A 15,228-nucleotide genomic window follows, 5' to 3' on the forward strand; every position below is an offset into this window, starting at 1 on the left:
TAGATGTCCAAATGCCTATGTATTTTTAGGCTGTCATGATCCATCAAACCCTGAAGACATAAAGAAATATTTATCCAAGTTTCTTCCTAGGGTCCAATCTTTTTTGTGAAACCTATTAACCAATTTTGTGTAACTACTTTCCATGTGCTAGAACATGCCATAAAATAATGTCAGCTCTCTTCCACCCCCCTATCTCCAACCTCAGAAGAAACCTGATATATATATATATATATATATATATATATATATAATATAGTTGCCAGAGTGTCTAAGCAAAGATCCAAGGACCACTGTTCTTCATTTTTAACAGCACCACTTTTCCTATATGCTTTTGTTTATGTCAATCTTGTACAACCACATAGAATTATATATTGTATAAATAGGCAGCAAATTAAGCACCAACAGCAAATTAAAGAAAGAGACATGGAAGCTCGCAGTTGTATTGTTCTCTCAGCTTTGCTCATCCCTTTTCTGCTTGGAACAGCTTGTGCTCAACTTAGGACAGATTTCTACAAAGGCACATGTCCAAATGTTGAGTCCTTGGTCACCTCAGCTGTCAAAACCAAGTTCCAGCAGACCTTTGTGACTGCTCCAGCCACTCTAAGACTCTTCTTCCACGACTGCTTCGTTCGGGTTAGTAGTCAGTCCCGTTCGAATTCTAACTTTCGGTTTCGATACAATTGTTTTAGGCTCATCAGCTTTCCAACCAAGTTGGTGTGTGGTTAATTTAATGTACTGGATTTATTGTTACAGGGTTGTGATGCTTCCGTGTTGGTTCAATCACCGACGAATCAGGCGGAGAAGGATCATCCCGATAACCTTTCGCTAGCTGGAGATGGATTTGACACGGTGATCAAAGCCAAGGCAGCGGTTGATAGTGACCCTAACTGCAGAAACAAAGTTTCATGTGCAGATATTCTTGCTCTGGCAACTAGAGATGTTGTAAACCTGGTATGGAAATTCTTTTTTTCCCGTTAGTTTCTCTTTTCAATTTAGTCTTTGTTGTCATCAAAGTTGGACAGAAGCCAAAGAAGCTTTTTGAATTTAAGCAGCCAATGACTGCGACATAAAGTTACGTCTGTAACTACTACCATTATGTAAATTATTTATATATATATATATATATATATATATTCGAATAATACTTTATGTTTTGTTGTTTCATGCAGGCTGGGGGACCATCTTATACAGTTGAATTGGGGAGGCGTGATGGAAGGGTATCTACTATTGCCAGTGTTCAAAGACGTCTTCCTCACCCTACTTTCAATCTCGACCAGCTTAACACCATGTTTAGCTCTCATGGTCTCACCCAAACTGACATGATCGCATTATCAGGTAGTCTTTTTTAATAATTGGCTTACGATTCATACGGTTTTTAAGTTTACGATTGTTTTGGTCCAAAATATCTGGGCATATTATATTGTCAAACTGTTAATTTACGGTTTCATGAGAGAGCACTACTATTATCCACGCATTCTTGAGGATTGTCTTGAGGTTTTTCTAACTTGTATGCTCTTGTAGGTGCACACACACTTGGCTTCTCTCATTGCAACCGCTTCTCAAATCGAATCTACAACTTCAGCCCCGCAAAGCGTATTGATCCAACACTGAATTCAGCATACGCATTGCAGCTCAGACAGATGTGCCCCATTAACGTGGATCCAAGAATCGCCATTAACATGGACCCAACCACACCCCGGACATTTGACAATGTCTACTTCCAGAACCTTCAGCAAGGAAAGGGTCTGTTCACCTCTGATCAGATACTATTTACAGATAAAAGAGCACAGGCCACCATCAACACATTTGCATCAAGCAATGCAGCCTTTAACCGGGCTTTTGTGCAAGCCATGACCAAGTTGGGCAGAGTTGGGGTTCTGACTGGAAATCAAGGTGAAATTCGGAGTGATTGCACCCGTCCGAACTAGAACAATGGAGTACCATTAGGATAGCTTCATCTGGATTTTACCTCCATGCTATTTTTATAATGATTTAATTTTTTTCTGGAATTGTAAATTCTTGGAGTATCATAAATTGTTCGTATGATGCATGGTCAGGATGTTTGAGTTTCATTCATTCGAAGACTATACTAATACAATTAGCACACTGCTTAGTTGTGCAAGGAATGTTCAAGTTGCTCAAATAATACATTCTAGCAGTTGAATTAAACTGGAAGACTTGAACAGGTCTCTTTAGAGCCATCCAAGTTTGAAGAGAATCAGTCGGATGATAAATTGATAATTAATTATATATTACTGTAGGAGGGACTAGTATGCAAATAAATATTTTGAGAAAAATATATGGATGACCATCCTCATTCACTTCCTTATCAAACCTGTTTCTCTGAATTATTGTTCTGACTGGAATTATATTGAACAACCTAGTGGACTATGATATCCCATTTCTCATGCCCCATGCAGGCCTATTTTTGCTATATATGTATCTTACAAATCATCTTTTGTTGCTGTCTTAAGTGATTAAGAATGTTTACCTGCACTCGAAGTTCTCTCTTCGAATTCTCCCCCTAGCTTGTATAAAAAATAATAATAATAATCTCTTTTTGGTCTGCATTTTCTTCATCAATGGAGCTTTCATCACAATCTTGAACATTATAATTACAAAATTAAATGAGTTTAAACACCAGTTGGTAACTGCCAAGACAATGACCACTTGCAACTTTAATTAAGTTGAAGGGACCCCTGCAACAGCAAAGACAGACAGGGTTCTATTGATTGATCTACTCTAATTCTATTTACCTACAATTAAGCTGATTGATTGAATAGTCAATAGAATAAATTTTAGTGAGACTAGATCAATCAATTATCTTAATTGTATGTAAGTAAAATATGGATAGTTAAAACAACAAGGTGTGGTGAGGTGGGCAAACTGTCATCTCCAGCTAGCGAGACCCGTTGGAAGCATTTTGTGGCCAGAAATAAGACGAACTCCAAGCGGGAATTAATCTCACCCTTCAAGTGTGGAGACACCTCGTGATATTTACCAAAAAAAATAAAATATATAGATAGTTAAAGTAAGAACATATCAATCAACATCTTCCTATTGAAGATAATTAATCATTTAGGTCTCATCAACAATTTCAAGGACTCAATTGCTCAAACTGGAGTTATTGCGTGGTGCAGGTGATCATATTGGTTAACATGAGCCATGAGTTTAGTATGGGCTTTCACAGGTGATCATATTGGTTAACATGGCCTTGAGTTTATTATGGGCTTTCACATTGATGGCATGAGTTCGGCAAAGGACATGGCCATATCCGCTTCAGGGAGGCTATAATGAAGGATAATAATGAGAAGTCTTTAATAGCCGTCCGATCAAATGCTGAGTTATTATTTGACTGTTGGATTGAACCCTTCTAATATAAACCCTCAACATAGCCTACCTGCTTATAAGAGTGTATTCTATTTAGATTTTAAAAGAATTTAAAGAAGTTTGAAAGTTCAAGTGTATTCAATCACGATTTTATAAAAGTCTATATAATTCTGGGTGTATTCAATTCAGACTTTTTAAACTCCATTCAAATTTGGATGTATTTAATCACGACTTTAAAAGACTTCATAAAAGTGTGGGTGTATTAAAAAAACTCATTGATTTTAAAGGAAATACAAAAGAGTTGAATTTCGTTGATTATAGACTAATTTTAGGCCATCAAAATCTTTGCTTCACCCCAAAGATTTTGATAGATGTATTATTTTTATTTTCAAGATATGATTTCACTTCTATTAACACCATCTCATCATGGCTATCACCACCGCCGCAGCCGCCACCCCTAGCACCATCGCCGCCGCCGCCTCCACCTCCACCACCACCCACTGCCACCCTCACTACCACCCCCACTGTCACCACAACCACCGTCACCACCATGATCGTCACTGCCACTGCCACTGGCACCACCTCCACCACCACCACCCTTACCCCCACCTCCACCACCCCTACTATCAGCCCCACCATCACCCCCACAGTCACCACCACCACAACCACTGCCAGCATCATCACCATCAATGCCACCATCGCTACCGCCACTCCCACTACCACCCTTACCTCCTCCACCACTACCTCCCCCACCATCACCCACAAACCACCATCACCACCGTTATCACCATCACCACCACCGTCATCACCCCTAAACCCTTTGTTTTTTGAGTCCTATAAACTCCATTAAAATCAATATTTTAAAACTTTAACAAATTCAGTTAAAATCTATACACGAATTCATTTAAAATCTATGTGGAGTTTGTAGAATTCAGTCAAACTCAATTAAATTCAATTAAACTCCATCAACTTTATAACTCTTTTAAATTCATTTAAAATCTAAATTGAATACACCATCCTAAGACTCTTTGGTTTGTTTCTGGGCTTGAGCTCACCCCAGCACCCCAAAAAAAGAATAATAATAATAACTCTCAAATTCTCAATTACCAATCCTGGTTTGCTTTATTGATTTAATGTTCTTTTAATTTAGGTTCTTCTAAATCTGTAAAGATCATATTTCCGTTCTTCAGGACCTGCAAGGAAATCTATAAAGATCATTTGTAAAGATTAGGGATAGGGATTGTGTTGCTAGGGACACCAAATGTGCCACATCATTAATCTTTATTTTATTAAATTGTCATGGTTTCAAAAATACAAAATATAAATATGATTATACTTATGAAAACATGTAATGTATTAAGAATGGTGGTGAGGATACACCTTGGGTTAAAGTAGTGAGCAAAAATATTTCCCATATTAAGGGGTAATTAAGTTTTTTTTTTTTTAACAAAAAATATATAATCTATTTAGTAAAAGGCAGAGAATGGTAAAACATTCAAAATACCAGAAAATGCCCTTGGTTAATTCAAACATTAAGAATTGGAATTATTAATTAAATGATAAATTCACATTTTTTTATACTAAAAATAAAATCAAATAATAGGTCCTACTTTTATGGAACATAACTATCTATATTATATTTTCTTAATTTTAAAAATAAAATAAAAAATAAAAAATAAAACTGATTGGCACATACATGAGCATGTGCTAAGGGACTAATATATATGTATATATAAAGCCACATTTAACATAACATCGCGGGTCTAAGTTCTGTTGTTAACGCTTATTACTTGGACTTTTTTGGGCCTGCGTGTCCTTGTGGCTCATCCCAATATTAAACTGGACCTAAATACATGGATAGGCATAAGAAAGTAAGGTAGATGCCACCAAGGATAAAATTCTTTTGGACTTATTGAAGTACACAAGGCTGTACAGCTCAAAATTCTTTTTCTTTTCTCTTTTCGTGGGTGACGAGAGGGATTAGAGGAAGCACAATGCAAAACGCTTGAAACCTGTCGGAGACTACAATTAAGGGTAATTCAACTTCAATCATACTATTATAGAAGATGCATTTTGTGGTAGTGTTCTGTCGGTGATTTGTCTGGGAAGTGCAAGATGCTGAAGTCTTCCTTGTGCAAGAACAAAAGATACCGCAATGTTCAACTAATAAGGCCAGCAAACCAAGTGAAAGGAAAAACTAGTTTCTACCATCTCACAGATGTAAGCTTACCAATCTTGAACTTAGGCAAGGAGCATTAGAATGCAGCAGCATAAGTAACAAAGAAACAATCTTGTGTTCAACAGAATTACGAACTGGAGACCGTCAATTACCTCTGGCCAAGCAGATCTTCTACTTATTTTGATGGATCAAGGAGAAACCAACATACAATCTGTGCTGTGTTTCATTATTAATGGTAGAGGGGTGCTATATTCAATGGTTCAATAGGAATAGGAAGCAACTATGCTTCAATACTCCGCAAGAGCAGCATGGTGAATGGGGCCAAGGAGCCAATACAAAGACAAGGAATTAGCTATATAAAAAGTGATTTAAGAGATAAACTTCTAAGTCCAAAGGGTACATTGCTTTTATATAATTTTCTCTTGTCTCTCGGATAATGGGGGAGGCTATGAATCTTATGATGGATAAGGAGCAATAACAACAAAACAATGCATCTTTTTATATACTGAGAAAGAGGCATCATATGGATTAGCAGTCAAAGACAAATACCAGGTGACAAATTGGAATTTAACATGTCCTTAACTTGTCCCACCTTGGATTTACAGAAAATTGATATCTTGCAAGAGGCTCAATTATTGTCATTTCTATATTTCTGGTTGGCTTATCTGTGATGTATCTCTTTCGAAAGTAACTATGATAACTTACGAAAATTCTTGCCGTGAGTTAGTCATAATCATCACTTTTATGTGCTTCAAAGAACTTAAGAATTATCTGACCCAAAAAAAAAAAAAAAAAAACACCTTTAGAATTATTGTTTCTCTTTCATTCTCAGACCCAAAAAGGAACGGAAAATTCAGTCAAATGTCTGACTTCTTGTAGTTGGAACTTCACCTTGCTCTGGACACTGTAACAGGGTGGAGGCCACTTCCCTTCCCTCAATAAGCAACGTTTTCTTTGTTTGCATAGACGCGAAGAAGATAATGAACCAATGGACAGAAAGATGGAGTGAAAAAATGTTTGCAAATGTCCTATTTACACCGATGTAATGCGTGAGAATAGTATCTCAATTGTCCATTTATTAAGGTGACAACATAATTAGAATTTCAATAATGTAGATTTGCCAAGAAAGCGCACGCAAATTGAAGTATTAGTCCTATTTGAGCTTTAAACCATGGAAAAGCCAATGTGGCTGCTTTCTTTCCTGGTCAAATGTTGCACTAGAGCTGCTCATGGGAGTTGTGGGATCACTGCAGTCTCCTCCTCTATCTGATTTGAATGAGGCAGGCGAATCAAGTTCCTTTTCTTTATGGATCAGCTCAGCACATCCTAACTGAGGCTGGTAAGATTTTGATCTCTTCTTGTTCTTGCTGCTTCCAATGCTTAATGTCAGCTCCACTTCACTATCTTCATCACAGTCAGCTATACTCATATTTTTACTTTTGAAGGCCATGTGAGAGCTTGGCCCTGCTTGTTCTTGGTCAATTGTACTGACTCCTGTTGACATGTCTTCCTCGGCAGGCCTTTCAAGGTCAAATCCCCTTGACATTCTCAGGGTGTCTCCGGAGCAACTTCCACTGCCCTCTCTAGAGATCGGATCATCTCTCAACCTCTGAAGATGGAAATTATATCCAGAAGAAGCTTGAGTTGTTGAATTCTGCCAGTTAATCAACTGAGAATGGTTAATGTGATCTGCACTACTAGTCACCAGCCCCCGAAATCTGTTTCGTTTCATCTCTTTTTTCAGTTCATCCATTAGCATCTTTTGTACACTGTACAGTCGGTGTAGCTCTTGAATCTGCAATATTTGGTTTTCGGTTAGCATGGCTGTCATCAGTTTCAAAGTACTGAATTTATTAGACATGAAAAACAATCTGATTGGACAAGTACAAGACTTGGGATCTAATAAGCAAAAAGGGTGTCTTTGAATTGTGTATTGGAATAATTTGACTGATTTGCTTATCCAGCAAGATATTGTTGGTTTCACTTAAAATTGGTCACTGTCATCATTTACTTAAGGGGTTAAATGAGAAGTTGATGATGTTGGTGAACCAATAAGCCTGAGATCTGCAACAGGGACTTCCCAGCTGTACAGATATTATTTACATGGAGAAGCTACTTCCCATGAAACTCAAAAGAGTTCATGCTTCATGGAACATGGATCAACATACAATTATCTTAAAGTGGAGCACAGAAACATAATATTCCTCATACCTGGTGTTTAAAGGTATCTTCATGCATCTGCATTGTCTTTTTTATGGTATCTATGTTGTGCTTGTCAAGCATCCTGTCCATCGAGTTCTGAATTTTGTCCTCGGTTCTAGCCTTCTTATACTTCTCCTTCAGCCCACTTTTCTGAAAATACTCCCAGTCATCCACGCGATGCACGGTTAAGCTGCTGCTATTTTCTGAGGTTCCTAATATATTGATGGCGTATTCAATTTTGGTTCCCATGCCTGAAGTAATATGCCAGTAAAAAAATGTTGGTAACTACAGAGAAACATATATTTTGAGGAAACACACACAACTGTTGCTATTGTATAGTGAGAGCTACCACATTGGGCTGTCATTTGTTTTCAATTTTGACAGATAATGAGTATCATTTTAGGATACTAATTATAATGTAAAAATTCATGGACAAAACAAAGCAAAAATCAGAAAGAACAAAAGAAATTACTGGCTTCAGTGGAGTAGGTGTGATATATAAAGGCACTAAGTGATGGTGGAAACATAGTCTAGTTGGACACCAAGTCTACCAATCCTACTACATCTAAGCACCGAGGAATAAGTAAAAAGATCTGGCCATTTTTGAATTATCTTCAAATCCAATTCCTAGTTCTAACCCATCTAGGTAGTGGAAGTCATCTCTCAAATTCACTGACACTTTGCTTTATATACTACATTTTGCTCCATGATCTTATTGGTTCCCCTTTTGGTGTGCAAATGCAGGCCGCATTTAGGAATAGGATCAGTTTGCTATATGAAACAAAACAACAAGTTTCAAGGTGTCGAATGAAGGATGAACAAAAGGAATGGCTCAGAATTGTGTCTCAGGAGGCCCGAATGCGTAGTCGGAAAGTTGCCAAACATAGTAGGAACAAAAAGAAAATGGGGTGTGGGCAATAGTGAGACCAAATATGGAATGTGGTTGGTTTACCCTATCTTGATTTGTTAGTACATTTCTGCTGTTGTCATCACTGGCCATAACAGTTAGCCTTCATTTTGATGAAATTGCTCTCTTGAAGTGTCCACTTCTTCCTGTTTCTTTTGAAGGTAAGCCTCTATGCTAAATCCACATGGTGAAATCAGACAAGAGGCATATAATTATTTCATGGATATCACAAGTCACAGCATGAACAAAATAAAGCTAAAATGCATGAACTAAATATCAGTCAACTATAAATGATACTCAGGGAGAGACAGAGAGAGATTTGTCTATCTTCAGAAGAAGAAAAAAAAGGATCTCTTTCACCTTCAAATGTTTTGGCAAATAGAGATATATCTCTATTCATGTACAGAAAACTAACTAATAATCAAGAATTGTGAGTTCCCAGAAGAGCAGAATTTCCAAAAATGGCAAAAACATAAATTTAAAATTTTTTAAAAAAAAACGCAAGCAAATCAGCATCATGGGTTCATTACCATATTGTAATTAAACCTTGAAAACTTTCTGTACACAGTTCAGGTTTGGTACCTGAAGCAGAAACAGCAGAGGTGGAGATTCTCTAGCATGAGGCTCATTGAAAACTTTGCTTCTTCATGCCAAAACTAGCCTCATCCATAAGCTGCTATAATTGGCAATCCAAATCCCAATAAGTACAGAGAAAATTGGCTTATTCCAAGCATCCATCAATATCATCAGTCATTGATCTTCCGTACTAATTGGAGTGGACGGAGCAATCTAAGAAGTGCAGCTAGCAATAATTTAGAAGCCTAGTAGTCCTGGTGTGAACTGGGAGAAGATTCCTGGACACCTCTACACCAGCAAATCTCTTTGGCAGGGCAAGGCAGGCCAATATTAATTTTTCCCAGGCTCACTGATCACTATACTTTAATTTAGGGAAACAACAAAGCAACAACCTCCCCTTTCTCACTCCTCTCACTAAATTAAAAAACTGTTAATCATGTTCATGGTCATGTTAATAATTCAGGTTTGACAGGCTGTGAAGTTAGGAGGCATGGAAAAAAGTTAGGCTATACCAATGTCTCGGTGTGCACAATATTCATATTTACATAGAGAGAGAGAGAGAGAGAGAGAGAGAGAGAGATAGTTTATGAGAGAGAGAGAGGGACAGAGAGTGCTGTTAATTTGTTAAATATTAATTAATCATACATAGTATTGTTTGATGCTGCTGTATTTTAATTATATATTGAATTTGTACTTGTACATACTTGTGATGCATTCAATGGTAACATGGAGGAAGATCAAATTTGTGGGGCTCACAGAAGACAAGCCTAATACATGGGCCAAGGTAGGCCAGTGAACAAGATATTCCAGACAATGTCTTACAGAACATCAAGATTTGCATGAACTTTGATGGAAAGCTGGTGCTTCCTTCCCAGAACAACACCATCTTATATGTCTTATTTTGTTATAGAAATTCAAAGATCTCTGTTTGATTATTATCTCCGTACTAAGACACCATATCTAGTCCAGGGTTGCAATTCAGATTTTCTAGGTTGTACAAATGCTGGAGTTTTATAATTGTATTTAATAATTACTGTAAACTTTCTTCTCTGGCATGAGCAGTAAATTTTCTTCTTAGACGCTTGTATTAATCTTCATATTACCATAAACTTGATATACGTTGTTGATCTATTCTCTGACAACTTAAATTTTTGAGGTCGTCTAACAGATGGTATCATCAAAGCTAACCCATACAACTACTAAATTTAAGTTCAAACATTTACATCTTCACTGACATGAGCCAAGTGGTAGTAACAGCACACCACATAATTCTTTTTTCTTCAAAAAAAAACAAGGCAGGATAAATTATTAAATCTAAACAGAAAAAAAAAAAAAATTTGTGGAGACTATTCTAGTTAAACAGGTATTGAGGTTGCATCTGAGTTAATGCATTGTGTATTAACTTTTTGGATTAATTAAACCAGCTAACCATTGTTCCAAATTAACTTTTTGGATTCTTTAAGTAGGAAATGATAGAGTAGAAAACAATCTAATCTTGTAGTCACAATCAAAACCAGAAAACCATATCCATGCACAGTACTAATAAAGGGTAATTTTCAGTGGTGCAGAAAGGATCATTAAGAAACTAAATCCATGATGTTAAGTGTAACCTAAACACCACCATAAGTAACCAATGCCCATCTCTCCTTGTGAACCCATCATTAAATTAAGAAAATTATAATGATCAAGTCTTATTTATTCCTTTAAAAGTAAGAAATAGATGGCATGGCCTAAAGATATCTGTACTTTTACTTATCTAGCTGAGAGATTAATCTAAAAAATAATGGACCAATGTTTGAATGAGAGTGATTAAAAACCATATAGATAGAGATTAGTGGTGATAAGAGATGGAGGAAAGGGGAACTTGGCACACATCACTTTCAGCAAAAAGATGGAAGGGCCAAAAACATACCTGTTCCAAGCACTTAAAAATTCAAGAGGCACCTTCAGCTACAAGTTCTGATTCTGTGATATATCACAACATGTCTCATGCCTTGAGAAGAAGTTAAGAGGACATTAATTAAATACATAATTTTCTTTTAAGTTTTTTTTTTTAATTGTAAACACAAGTCATAGTTTAAACTATAAGAAAAAAAGGATTTCACATACACTACCATAATGTTATTAATATTCGAACCTAAAACCACTAATTTGTAAGTTCTAATTTTTCTTTTTAAGTATTAATTTGATCTTGATATCAATCTATGTATATAATAATATGTGGATGTGGATGTGGATGTGGATTTGTATGTGGGCATGCCTTCTCTTCTCTTGTCTTGTACTTTGTTTATTGGCTTTCTGAATATCCTGTGGTAACATGGGTTTGGTCATCATCTGTGATTGACTGTGACCCCATTATTGCACTCATTTTCATAGAATTCATGCACGCGCCTGAACATGCACTACTTACTCCCACACGAATGTGTTTTGCTCTTAACTTAATCCATCATGCGTGTGGGATATGTGTAAGTTCGGATCACCAACGAGTTCTTGGTATAATGGTATTTTTTTAAGAATATCGAAATAAATTTAAGTTTTGAATCTCTCTCTTCTTTCTCTGTGATATAAAAAGAAATTTGGATTTTCTTCTTATTTTCTATACACTAATAATATTATGTACATGTCAAAAGGGCTTTTTAGGTTGTAGCTTAAGTTATTAAGAGTAATTATCTATGTATATGAGGTTATGTGTTCAAATCTCTCCACCTCCGTAACGATGAAGATAGTTATCGCGCAATTACCCCTCCAACTTCTTATGTAATGTACATTTTGTTTTGCTATTGTCAATTACTCGATAAACAGTTTTTAGTATAGAATTAAAATTGAGGAAAATTAAAAGCAGATTGAGGTTTTCTCAACGCATCCTTAAAGAGAAGAGGTCTTGCATAGAAAATTTCTAAAATCATATGTATATAAGTATAACCTAATTAACAACTAGACAATATGACATGTTATACTATATGATGAGAGATAAACTTAGAACTTGATGGAGAATATCTCATGCCCGGATGCTTCCCCAAGGAGAACAACTTTTTCTTATATTTTAAATAGTTTTGTGCTTTATGTACCGGTGTTTTTGATCTGTAAGCTTACAATGCAGTGAGTGTTGTTCATTCTCTGCTTGGTCCGTAGTCCTACGAAGTTTCTTAAACAATCAATAAAATTACTGCGTAATCAAATGGATACCAAACAATAAATCATTAATATATTATTGGTAAACTATTAATTTGTATAAAAAATCCAACCTGGGACGGCTACACTACATGCATTATATATGGGCGGTTTTGGGTTGGCCACGTGAACCATCCACATGACACATAATATCATCGCATTTTAAATAAAAATAAATTCTAAGACCTATGAGAGAGAGAGAGAGAGAGAGAGAGATTGTAATCTATTTCCATTTTTCTTGGAGACGATGGTGTCATTTCCTAATTCCTAGCTAGCTCTCTAGATGTGTGATTTCATTATATTGGGAATCTAGTCCCTTTCGCTCCACTTGGCATGAAGCGCTGACTGTGTACACATTTCAGGGCTCATTGGTTGCTAACAAATTTGATTATTATTAAGAAAGAATCCAATTAACTTGACTTGCAACACTACTTTCCCTCAAATGTCATGTCAGTTGTTTTGTCGGTGTATGTGGACGTGAACACTGTGAAGCGAATGAACCCAATCCCCATCCCTATTTTTAGTGTCTCCGATGTATACGTGGATTAATGTTGTTCATTAGATATCGATTGCACTTCGTTTCGTGATGGATTCAAGAATTTTCTTTCTAAAATTAAGATGAATTCTCGAATGTTACTTTATTTAGCGAATAAGAGCATTTAACGGATAAAATTAAGAATATACTAGTTGTACACACAAACGGATTTACAGTGGGGTCAAACGACCTCATGGACTCCATAAAAATAAGTTTGAAGGTCTTCTTAAACTGACCGTGCGACCCTCCACTTATTTGCTATTTGGCCTGAACGAAATGGCTCCTGCGCTAGGAAGAATAAGATGCTGGGCAAAACGACGTCGAGTTTGGCCTATTGGGCAGGGCCAAAGTGGGCTTAATTTGTGTTTCCAATTTTTATTTTTATTTTTATTTTCCTTAGGAGCTTACCTTATTTCGATTTTCAGCATTTAAGTAAATGTCTTTGGCCTTTTACTATCATTTATTTTTATATTACTCAATTTACTTAAGTTTACTATGTAAATAAGGAAGTACCCCCCATTTGGATTCAAATAAAAACACTAGAAAATCAAATTCCCACCAAATCAAAATATGAAAAATCGGTTTTAGTGCAAAATACGATTTAGGCTAAAAATAATGGCTCATTAAGTCAATATATAGTTCATATTAAAATCCCATAAAATCAAGTTTTCTTATTTGATGTGTAAGAAATAAAAGCCGCCAAAAATTATCTTGAGAAAATGATTATTTCAAAAAACCATTTTTCATACTTAGTCAATATTGCACTTCCGTTAAAAAATTTCTAGATCCGCCAGTGCCCATGAAATAAAATTTCTGAATCCGTGACTGGTTATACACATTTGAGTTGGTGGTCCTTCGAATCCTTGTTAAAGATAATTTGATTGATTGAGAACCGTAATGCGTATTGGTCCACTTAGTTGATCTTAGGTTGGAGAAAGCTCCATGGGTAGTACTAAATCAACGTCCATGATCGTGATACGAATTTTCATTTTGGGAAATCAAATTCTTGGCTGATAATGGGGCTCTTGATTCTTTTAACTCGCCAACATTATTATGGCCACAGAATCACAGCATGCAGACCCACGATGGCAACTCCTATTGCAAAAGTAGACAATTTATTCTGTAATGACTTAAAACTGTAGAATCTTGGCTTTAGTACGTACAAAGAAAAACAACATATACGTATGTACTATGCCCAGATGCTCAATCTTCACTTCACTCAAATCTATCGGGCTAGAGCTAAAGCTCGAGCTCAAGACAAGTTGGATCAGGCTGTGCTGAAGCTTGAATTAATGTATGTTCCAAAATTCGAAAAATACATTTCGAGCCATGTCAAAAATCGAAAAATACATTTTGAGCGATTAACAGTTGTTGATCGACCACTGTAGAAAAAATAAAACACTCTAAGTTGGCATGTTGAGTCTCAACATTGATAAATTACTAGATCAATTTGGACTTTATAGCGTCGAGGTGTCGTGCGCTTCCTTAAGTCGTGACTATATACACCCTGATAATAACTTGAGTGCTTATATTAACTTGATGTTAGATGGACTAATTATACGTATAGATGGTAAATTTTAAAGAACATATAGAATTTGTAATAAACAACTTATAATTTGAGTTATAGTTTCCTCTAAAACAAATTAAACATTACTAAATTATAAATATTTGCTCTAAACATATAATTATTGAATATTTAAATATTTTATATACTTATATTTTCTACTTCGGTCCCCTCTAATTTTACAATTCTAGCTCTCCCACTGGAAGGAAGGCGAGGGATGGTACCTATGAATCATATTTCTTCTCCTCATGCATGAACCCTTATCTAGTTGTACAGCAGACACAACAAGGAAGATAAATAAAAAAAGTGATGGTGATGGTGATGGCATCTTCAAGTTGTTTGATATGGATTGCCTGGAATAAGCACGCGTTGTACCCTATTTGAGGCACAAGACGTAATCTACTGGGCCCCACCACCTCCTCACCCTTTATCGATCCTCCCTTGTGGTCTTTGCACTTTGCTATTTAAATACATCCCTTGTTTGGTTACAAGCAGAGCCGCAACATACACCCTCTCTGCCTAACTTTATATAACTATTCAGCACATGCTACTTTTACATATCCACAAGTCCTTGAAAACTGTGAACGTTTTTATAATGGAGGCAATTTATTTATTTTATTTTTTTTTAACAAGGGGGCACAAATAATCTGGACATTTCCAATTTAGAGAAATGATAATCGTGATTAATTAGGATTTCTATTTACGACAGTGGAAGTGAGTGGGGCAATTGTCACTCATTTTCTCAAACAAGCACAATCTTTGTT

General features: G+C 36.1%; 2 protein-coding genes across 4 annotated transcripts; one reads left to right on the plus strand and one right to left on the minus strand.

Annotated features, from left to right (window-relative positions):
- Nucleotides 301–2,172, plus strand: LOC18793780 (peroxidase 16). Its single transcript, XM_007222605.2, has 4 exons — nucleotides 301–633; nucleotides 754–951; nucleotides 1,170–1,335; nucleotides 1,522–2,172. Exons 1-4 carry the CDS (start codon nucleotides 424–426, stop codon nucleotides 1,926–1,928), a joined length of 981 nt encoding a protein of 326 aa, XP_007222667.1. The 5' UTR covers nucleotides 301–423; the 3' UTR covers nucleotides 1,929–2,172.
- LOC18789152 lies at nucleotides 6,511–9,770 on the minus strand. Of its 3 annotated transcripts, XM_020558741.1 has the most exons (4): nucleotides 9,201–9,770; nucleotides 8,664–8,792; nucleotides 7,721–7,962; nucleotides 6,511–7,304 (listed from the first exon to the last, which is right to left on the minus strand). In XM_020558741.1, exons 3-4 carry the CDS (start codon nucleotides 7,958–7,960, stop codon nucleotides 6,663–6,665), a joined length of 882 nt encoding a protein of 293 aa, XP_020414330.1. In that variant the 5' UTR covers nucleotides 7,961–7,962; nucleotides 8,664–8,792; nucleotides 9,201–9,770; the 3' UTR covers nucleotides 6,511–6,662. The 3 variants fall into 3 exon arrangements, with proteins under 3 accessions (XP_020414330.1, XP_007226435.1, XP_020414327.1); XM_007226373.2 differs by lacking the exon at nucleotides 8,664–8,792; XM_020558738.1 differs by lacking the exon at nucleotides 8,664–8,792 and having other exon boundaries at nucleotides 9,149–9,770.

This window comes from Prunus persica, chromosome G1 (assembly GCF_000346465.2).
Source record: "Prunus persica cultivar Lovell chromosome G1, Prunus_persica_NCBIv2, whole genome shotgun sequence".
NCBI classification, from domain to species: Eukaryota; Viridiplantae; Streptophyta; class Magnoliopsida; order Rosales; family Rosaceae; genus Prunus; species Prunus persica.